The 9,697-nt window shown below is 58.9% G+C and overlaps 1 protein-coding gene across 1 annotated transcript; it reads right to left on the bottom strand.

Moving 5' to 3' along the window:
• Positions 1-2,093: 2,093 nt before the first annotated feature.
• Positions 2,094-4,182, bottom strand: LOC123369732 (sesquipedalian-1-like). The gene is made up of 2 exons (XM_045015652.1): positions 3,267-4,182; positions 2,094-3,103 (listed from the first exon to the last, which is right to left on the bottom strand). The coding sequence occupies exon 2, from the start codon at positions 3,089-3,091 to the stop codon at positions 2,498-2,500; it is 594 nt and encodes a 197-aa protein (XP_044871587.1). The 5' UTR covers positions 3,092-3,103; positions 3,267-4,182; the 3' UTR covers positions 2,094-2,497.
• Between the last annotated feature and the right edge of the window lie 5,515 nt (positions 4,183-9,697).

Here is a 9,697-nt window from a genome sequence, read left to right as displayed (position 1 = left end):
CCCCCCCTTTCTCCCTCCCACCCTTTGTATATACGTGTCTCTCTATACACATATATTATATATATGTCTCGGTATTGTAATTATGTATACAGACATTTTGGGTTTGGCCATGAGGTCTTATTTAATGGGACAGACACTGGAATATAGAGATACAGCTCCCGCCCCCTTGCCCCGGCTCCAATCCCTAGTCTCTCTTTTTATGCCACCCCCATCCTGGGCAGGAAGGGCAGAAAACCGGATGTTTACATTTTACATCTCTCCTCTTTCTCCATTCCCCCTCCCCGACCCTTTCTGTTGTTCGTGCCTCATTCTCTGAGATTTTATTTTGTCGCTTTGTTTAAAAAGGTTAACAAAAAAAAAATTGCAAACTTGGAAGATGCAGCGCTGTTCTTTGGGCGTCATGGTTGGGGGGGTGGCTCTCTGAGGATCGTTTGGGTTGCAGGTCTCAGAATCATGGGCTCTAGGGGGGTATCACTGGATTGGGGGGTATCGTGCTCTGAGGGTCTTTGGGTTGTGGGTGATGGATCTTTGAGAATCATTGGCTGATTGGGGTCATGGCTCTTTGAAGGTCATTGGCTTGGGGGTCACAGTTCTTTGAGGGGCAGTGGATTCTAGGTCTTTGGTCATTGGGCTCTTCCAGGGTCATTGGGTTGGGGGTCTGGCTCTTTGAAAGCTGGGTTGGTGGGTCATGATGGTTCTTTGAAGGTCATTGGGTTCTAGGTCTTTGAGGGTCATTGGTTCTTTGAGGGTCAATTCAGAATCATTGGCTCCTTGGGGGTCATGGCTGTTTTGAGTCATTGGGTTGTCAGTCTGGCTCTCTGAGGGTCACTGGATTGTAGGTCTTTGAGAATCATTCGCTTGTTGGGGGTTGTGGTTCTTTGAAGGCCTTTGGGTTTTAGATCTCTGAGAATCATTGGCTGATTGGGGATCCTGGCTCTTTGATGGTTGTTGGGTTGGGGGTCTTGGAGGATCTTTGGGTCTTTGAGGGTCATAGTTCTTTGAGAGTCCTTGGACTGTGGGTCTTGGTTCCTTGAAAGTCTTTTGAGGGTGTCATGGGGGAACAGGCTTGGTGCTAGTTGAACAGCCGTGAATTGGGGCCCTCTCCAGGGCGCGCACACACACTAGGGTACGCCTCCTTGGGCCGACCTCGGATCCTTCAGCACCCGTTCCACACAGTGAGTCCAGCTGAGTAGGACACCTGGGGAAGCCCCAAAGGGGCTCTGCACCCCGAGTTCTGCAGTCAGCAGTGACTCCCAGCCAGGGGGGTACCCCAGAAGGGTTTGTTAGGCCTCTGGAACAGCGGAGAAACGTTCATTGTTAGCACAGAGAGCAGGACGGGTCCATCTTGGTCAGACCCAGAGCCCAGGGCTGCCAGCTGCATGTGTGTCTGCACACATGGCTTTGATCTCCAGCTGGTCAGAACTGGCTGGCTTGCTGCCCAGGCCAGGCTCATCAGTTGGGGCACTCACACCTGGTCCGCTAGGGGTCTCTGCCGACGCCCTTGTCCCACCACCTGGTTAATCGTGCAGCATGTGAGGGAAACTGAGACCCATTAAGAAAACTCCCCACTTCATCACAGAGGGTCATTGGGTCCTGGTGCTGGGGTTGTTCTGGGTCACCGGCATGAGGGTTGCTGAGTTGTCAGTCTCTGTGAGAGGTTAGCGAGCGTCCCCAGCTCTGGGAGGGAAGTGGGGCTTAGTGGGTTGGGGGGGGGAGAGGGAGGGCTGGGAACCAGGACTCCTGGGTTCTGTGGGTGGGGAGCAAGGTCTATCAGGTTAGAGATCTTGCCTGGGTGGACGAGCAGTGGCCACAAGGGGCTGGGCTGTGAATTGTGGGAGGCCAACGCCACGAAGCTCTGTGCTTGCGTAGGTTCGGGGAGGACGGTGGGGGACTGGGTCCTCTCCCCAAGGGCAGGGGCTTGGAACAGAAACGGTTCCGGCACCGTTGCTGAAGGAGGTCAGAGCTAGAGTCTGGAGGGACAGATGGGGACGATCCTGCCCCAGGCGGGTTACGGGCTACGTCGGCCTTGGAGGAGCGTCTCCTTCTCTGCTGGTCTCCGTGACACGAGATCTTCCTTCGGCGCAGGTGGGGATTGGCCGAAACGACCTGGGACGTTCTCAGACCTAAGAGCTGACCCCAATGCCTCGGTGCCGCGCTAGGGGGCGCTGTCGCTTGGAGCAGGGTGGGGCGGGGGCTCTGCAGGGGGAGCTCTCCCCTGGCAGTCAGTGCTCCTGCTCCCCACAGCGCCCCCTGCTGCTGTCTGGATGTGACCAAAGGGTGAAGTCACAAGGCTGGTACCAGGGCCTGGATCGAACAATTTTTTTATTGTAAAGGCATCTTCACAGTGTAAATGTTTGACAAATATTTTGTCCCCATTTCCCAGTCATCCCAAACCACCAAGGCTGGTGCCCCTTAATCCTGACCTGCAGCCCCCTGTTTGCCTGCCCCTGGGTTCCCCACTCCCCCCCCCCCCCCGGCTTGCCTCCTTTCCCTGCTCCTACTCCAAATCAATCAGGTCCCCCTGCACTGTCTGGTCCCCTCCTGCTCTCCCCTCCCTCCACCTCGCCTTCAGTTTCATAATCTCCTCCCCGAACTGGCGGTGAAGCCCCTCAAAGTCTGGCAATCCCACTTCTGCCACCAATGGGCTGCGCTGCGCAGCCCTCTCTTCCAGGGGTGTCGCCCCGAGGGCCCCGTTGGCCCGGTACTGTCCCTCCAGATCTGTCAACAGGGCCCGCAGGTAGTTGAAGCTGGCCGTGCTCAGAGCCCGCACCCAGCCCTCCATGGAGGCCTGGTCTTCAGCAGCCATCTTGTAAGCCCGGTAGCCCGGCGGCCCGTGGGAATAGGAGATCTCGAAGGTGAAAGGCTCCGTGGCGGATTCCTGCAGCTCCACGGTGCAGCCCTCCAGGAGGATTAGCCCCAGCGGCTCGCGGTCCCCCTGCCGCTCCCAGTAAAAGAGCAGGTTCCCCCGTAACTCGCACCAGCGCCGCTGGTAGCTGCTGCTGCGTTCGCTCTTCTTGTACAGCCGCCCCTGCCGGTCGGGGGGCGCCGCCACGCGGGAGTAGCCCAGGACGCTGGTTTCGTGCAACTTCATGTGGACGGGCACCTGGGAAGGGGGAGATAGGGAATGGGGCATGGGGCCTGTCCCCTCTAGGGGGCACCAGCCCCACTCCAGCCCCAGGGTGGGGCCTGGCTGGCTCCGGGGGCAGGGGATAGCACCCGGGGCCTCTCCTCTCCGGAGGGTGCCAGCCCTAGGGTGGGGCCTTTACCTGCCTTCTCCTGCGCTCCTCTGTCTGTGCTCAGCCGGATCCCGGATCCACCTTTGTCCTGGAAATCTGCTGCCCCTCTTTGGGGTGGGGGGGGTCCCCAGTTTTCCCTTCCCCTTCTCTCTCTGGGGCAGAGCAGGGGTCACTTTTAAGGTCCAGCTATCTGACCTCAATTGTCCCCCCAACCCAGCTATGAGCCCCCGACACCTGTCGCTGCTGGTGTGTCCGCCGGGGAGGGGGTGCACCAGTGGATATTCTGGGTACAGCCCCTCCGGGCCCCCTTCTTCTCCCCGCCCAGGGCACCTTACTAGGCAGGGGAACAGAACAGCTAGAACAAGGAACTAACCCCAGGGGAGTTGCCGAGTCTGGAGTTCCCCTTGGTCCTAAAGAGACCCATGTTCCTGGGGGAATGTGGGGGGGGGCCTGGAGACGGATTGGGGGGCTGCCCCAGCTTAGGAGGTGCCCCCCCAACAAATGGAGACCAGCCCTGGTTAAACACTAGGGGCTCCTAGCACATCTGTAGCCCACCTGTGGGGGCTCTGGCTGCCTTGGGGGGGGGGCCCCTTCCTGGGTGGGGGCCGGGGGCAAAGGCGAGACGGACGCTGGAGAAATACAAGGGGGGTCCCCACAATTTAAGCCGGGGCAGCTGGGCCCCTCCCGGTTCCTTCCCTGGCTGGCACCGTGCCCGGGGGCCAAGGGGGGGCGGTTTTCCCAGGGCCCCGCCCGATGCGCCCCCGGCCTCCCTCTGATCTCCGCCCCGGCCGAAAGGGGGACCCCGAGGCGGGACCCCGACACGGGCAGGTGGCCGCGGGGGGCGCCCGGGTTCGAAACGCCACCGGCTCTTCCGAGGGGCGGGCGGGCCCCAGGGAGGCTCCACCCCCCCCCCACGGGGGCTCGGGGGTGTCTGGGGGACCCCGACAAAAGCGGGCACGTGGGGGGGAGGGGCGGGGAGAGTGTCCCCCAGATGCGGTAATGGGGGGCGTGGCCCCGTGATGGGGGGCGGGGGGGCGGTGCTGGGGGTGGGGGCACGTGGTCCTGCGCGGGGGGGGGCGGGGAGGGGGGGGACACGTATTTGAGGGGATTTCCCAGCCCCCCCCCCCCCCCACGGCCCACGGGGGGCCCCGCTGGGGGGGGGGGTCTGAGAAAACCGGGCGCTGCCCCTTTAAACGTTGCCATGACGCCGCTCCCCATGGTAGCCAATGGGCTGAAGCCAGCGGCTGCCAGGAGGCAACGTCATTTCCTCTTCCTCCCGCACTCCCCTCCCCCACCATAGGCTCCTGTCCCTTTAAATCCTGCCCTCACTCCAGCCCCGCCCCCATTGCCGTCCGTCGGGCGGAAACCATGGGGTGACGTCACTTCCTGTAAGGCCCTGTCGGGGGCGGGTCAACTGCCAAATTTCGAGGGGGCCCAGCCCCAGCCAATGAGAGGAAACGACGAGCAACGGGACCAACCCGGGGCGAGGGGCGGGGCGGAGGGGAGGTAACGGCCTAGTGGTGACGTCACATCCGGGCCGGAAGGAGGGCCGGCTGACCCGGAAGTGGTTGTTGCGCGAGGTGCCCTGCGAGCTCCGGAGACAGGTGAGCGGCGCAGCTAGCGGGGAGCTGATTTGCATATGCAAATGAGGGGGCTGTGGGGTCCCCAGGTGGGGGGGCAGCCTGCTCCCCGGGGGGGGCCATGACCCCGCCAGGGGGGGCCTGTGCCAGGCCCCAGGGGGTGATTGGCGTATGCAAATGAGGGGGTGGGGCCTGGAGGGCGCGGCCGCCCCTCCCCCCCGTTCCTATGGGGCCGCCCCCATGCGGGGCTGGCCCGGGGGGAGCTGTAGGTTATTTGCATATGCAAATTAAGACGTTCCCAGGTGTCCCCTGGTTGGGCTGTTGGGGTCTGAAATCGGGGCCCCGCCCCCTGCCCTGCGCCGGGAGGGGCGCCGGGGTTATCCCCATGAGGAGTGGGAGCGTCATTTGCATATGCAAATTAGGACGCTGGGATGGGGGGTTGCCCCTCAGGTCTCCCCCAGGGAGGGTGGGGGGGGCCCTGCGAGGTACAGGCAGGCCGGGAAAGGGGGGGGCATCTTGAAGGGAGCTCATTTGCATATGCAAATATGTATTAGCTCTAGGCCAGTGTGTACTAGCCTGGACCCCCAGACAGGGGTGCGAGTCGAAATCCTTCCTTGGGCAAGTCGCCTCCCCACGGGGCCCTGCCTGGGACTCTGTCCCCACGCTGCCCCCGTCCCCTCGACACCCCCTCACCTGCCCAGAACGTTACAGCTGCGTCTGCTGAGAGCTGCGGTTGTAAAACGAGGCTTTGGGCCCCTGGTGCCACCTGTACTTCCAGGGGTCATTGAGGATCCAGCAGCACCTCGTATTGAAAACTTCTTAAACGAAAGCAGGGTCGGAAAGACCATCGCCCCGGTTCCCTTCACACGCGGTCAGTGCCTCCCTTACATCCAAACGAAGCCTCGGCCTTTCTCTAAGCATCGCTCTCCGCCAGGCACAGGAAAGCAAAGATGCTGCACCAGCTGGGATTGAGGGAAAAGAGGCACCGAACTGTGTGTGCCATGTGCATCTTGCTAGAACTACAGCCTGTGTTTCGTTATTTTCCTCAGCATGACATACAGGAGGGGCAGTGGAAATCAGCCTGGCAGAGCGTGCATGAGAACTGGCTCTGGACAGAGAAGCAATTGATCAAAATCACATTCTCTGACCTCTTGGCGCCAAATTCTGTTTCCATGGAGATCAAAAGGAGTTTTGCTGTTGAGTTCAGTGGGAACAGGCTTTGACAGTGGAGAGGAAAGGACAGAACCACTCAAGCAAGGGCTGTGTTGCTTATACCGCAGGTATCAAAGGCTGCTGACTTGTGAGGAAGTCATTAGACATCTGATCTTTGTCCATTGCAAGGGAGAACTCAGCAGTCAATGAGGCTAGGACAGTCTCTGTACCAGATCCAGCTCATAAATCCATCTGCAAAGGATCAAGGAAATATGAAGGCTCCAGATTACCTCAAAGTCCTCAGTCCCTTGGTTCGAAAGCTCCCGTTAGTAGCTGTTCATAGTCCAGAGGCCGGAGCAGGAAAGAGGCCAAATGCAGATGCTTCCAGGCCAGGGCCTTTTAGCTTGTGCCAAGTGCCAAGTGAAGGGAAATCTGGTCTCATCGTGGAAGATGGTGTTTGGAGTCACATGCCCAAGTCACACGCCCATCACCCCCACCCCTCTTCTGGTTAGAACATTCAGTGTAGCCAGGCGTTTTCCAGGGTCCGTTGTGAGCTGAGGGTTCCTTAATGGGCCATTCAGCTCGAGTTGTCCCTTCATGCGCTGGCTGAATACCTTGTGGGTGTTGCCACAGGAGCAGACGTGTAGTAACCAGAGCTACTATTTGTAACGTCAGATGCCAGGAGGAATATACACGCATAGAAATAGTGTGATCATAAGTATCAGCTCTTTCACCTACATGACTATTCCCCAAAGAGATTCTGAACAATCACACCACGTACCTGAGACCCTCTGTGCCAGCCCCACGCCCCACTGGAGCTTTATCTGTTATGTAACAACAGAGATGGAGCCAGTGACATGACTGTCGTTTAGCCGAAAAGGGCCAGGTTCATTTTTAGCTGTTCAGGTGTGACTGCACTTTTAGCCAGGGGGGCACTGGCGGGCCCACATTCAGGGTAACAGGCTTCAGTGTTCATAGAATCACAGAATCTCAGGGCTGGAAGGGACCTCAGGAGGCATCTAGTCCAACCCCCTGCTCAAAGCAGGACCAACCCCAACTAAATCATCCCAGCCAGGGCTTTGTCAAGCCTGACCTTAAAAACCTCTAAGGAAGGAGATTCCACCACCTCCCTAGGGAACCCATTCCAGTGCTTCACCACCCTCCTAGGGAAATAGTGTTTCCTAATATCCAACCTAGACCTCCCCCACTGCAACTTGAGACCATTGCTCCTTGTTCTGTCATCTGCCACCACTGAGAACAGTCTAGATCCATCCTCTTTGGAACCCCCCCTTCAGGTAGTTGAAAGCAGCTATCAAATCTCCCCTCATTCTTCTCTTCTGCAGACTAAACAATCCCAGTTCCCTCAGCCTCTCCTCATAAGTCATGTGCTCCAGCCCCCTAATAATTTTTGTTGCCCTCCGCTGGACTCTTTCCAATTTTTCCACATCCTTCTTGTAGTGTGGGGCCCAAAATTGGACACAGTACTCCAAATGAGGCCTCACCAGTGCTGAGTAGAGGGGAATGATCACATCCCTCGATCTGCTGGCAATGCCCGTACGTATACAGCCCAAAATGCCATTAGCCTTCTTGGCAACAAGGGCACACTGCTGACTCGTATCCAGCTTCTCGTCCACTGTAACCCCTAGGTCCCTTTCTGCAGAACTGCTGCCCAGCCATTCGGTCCCTAGTCTGTAGCAGTGCATGGGATTCTTCCATCCTAAGTGCAGGACTCTGCACTTGTCCTTGTTGAACCTCATCAGGTTTCTTTTGGCCCAATCCTCTAATTTGTCCAAGTCCCTCTGTATCCTCTCCCTACCCTCCAGCGTATCAACCACTCTCCCAGTTTAGTGTCATCTGCAGACTTGCTGAGGGTGCAGTCCACACCATCCTCCAGATCGTTAATGAAGATATTGAACAAAACCGGCCCCAGCACCGACCCTTGGGGCACTCCACTTGATACCGGCTGCCAACTAGACATGGAACCATTGATCACTACCCGTTGAGCCCGACGATCTAGCCAGCTTTCTATCCACCTTATAGTTCCTTTGCAGTTAACTTTTGAATGTTCATAAACCTGGCATGGGCTGAGATGGTTTAAAGCAGAACACGGGTTTTTAGGTTTGCAAATCTGTGGACCTCTGCCTCTTTCTTTGAGATGAATGTCGTGGATAATTCAGACCAGTGGGGAGAAACAGAATCAAAAACACTGTTTAAATTCCTTCCGTTCCCCCAAGGACTCCTGACCAACTGAGCAGCACAATACATATGCTAACAGACGGAAAAAAGGGCTTTGTTTAAATTTGTTAGCGTCTGTATTGTGCTGTTAAAGCCATATAAAGAATGAGTGCCCTCCTTAGCCATGTTCTGCTCCTTTAAGGAACAGAGCACAGCCCCACCCCCTCCTCTGGGGGAGGGGGGGGCTAGTTCCGAGTCTTTCCGGTACCCCGTACCCGCTAAAAATCTCTTGCCGGTACCGGCGCGCACCACCCAACTTGCACCACTGCCCACGGATAAGGGGCTTATCAGTGACCAGGTGGGGCGGGCGTGGCTGGGACATGTGGGGCTTGTTATCGTAGGGTCTCCTCTGCCAGGGCCTGGTGGGTTGGCGCAGGGTCTCTTGTGAGTCGTTGGTTTGTTACGGCAGGGTCCTGCTTAGCCAGCTCCCACTATCGTCTGTTTTGAGTGGCGGTTTGTTATTGTAGGGTCTTTCGTTTGTGACTGGAGCGCTCCGTGGGCCTCGGTTTGTTATCGGAGAGCGTCGCTTTGGGATCGTCCCTTTATCATAGGGTCTCTTCAGCGCTCCTCCCTGTGGGGCTGCAGGCAGACCCCAGGGAGGGGCAGTGAGGCCCGTCTGGGGGGGTTGGCACTGGGGGACGCCCCCTTTCTCACCCAGCTCTCCTCTCCCCCCAGGACCGTCAGAGACCACCATGCCCAAGCGCAAGGTGACATTCGAGGACCAGGCCGAGGGGGACGAGGAGGAGGAGGAGCTGGCCATTCCCAAGAAGAAGGTGAGTTACGGGGATGGGGTGTGGGGGGGACCCCCAGGGGGCGAGGGATCTCTGTGGGGTGGGGAGACATTGGGTATTGGGGGGTCTCCAGAGGGCACAGGGTCCCTGTTGGGGGGTTGGGGGGTCACTGGGGGTAGGAGGGGGGCCCCTCAGAGGGTATGACCAGGGAGTGGGTGGGAGCTGTGTTAGGTGTCCCCCTTGGGTGTCTCAGGGGGACTGGTGGGTGGTATCCGGGGGGGGGGGGCTGTGTCTCAGGGTGCCCCAGGGGGTGGTATCCGGGGGGGGGGGTGGCTGTGTCTCAGGGTGACCTGGGGGTGGTATCCGGGGGGGGGGGGGGTGTGAGTCGGGGGGGCCGGGGGTTGGTATCTGTGGGGGGAGCTATGTCTCGGGGTGACCCAGGGGTTGGTATCTGGGTGGGGGGTCTGTGTGTCTGGGTGACCTGGGGATGGTATCTGTGTGTGTGGGGGGCTGTATGTTGGGGTGACCCAGGTGGTGGTGCCTTGTGGGGGGAGGCTGTGAGTCGGGGTGGCCGGGGGTTGGTATCTGTGGGGGGTGCTATGTCTCGGGGTGACCCAGGGGTTGGTATCTGGGTGGGGGGGTCTGTGTGTCGGGGTGATCTGGGGGTGGTATCGGGGGGGGGCTGTGTGTCGGGGTGACCCGGGTAGTGGTGCCTTGTGGGGGGGGCTGTTTCTCGGGGTGACCGAGGAGACCTAACATCCCT

The sequence above is a fragment of the Mauremys mutica genome, chromosome 4 (genome assembly GCF_020497125.1).
Source record: "Mauremys mutica isolate MM-2020 ecotype Southern chromosome 4, ASM2049712v1, whole genome shotgun sequence".
In the NCBI taxonomy this organism is placed as follows: domain Eukaryota; kingdom Metazoa; phylum Chordata; order Testudines; family Geoemydidae; genus Mauremys; species Mauremys mutica.
Note: the sequence above shows the minus strand (reverse complement) of the source record. Positions and strands in the feature narration are given on the sequence as shown.

Coding starts and splice junctions, on each gene's coding strand:
- LOC123369732 (XM_045015652.1), bottom strand. CDS start 3,091: ATGAAGTTGCACGAAACCAGCGTCCTGGGCTACTCCCGCGTGGCGGCG.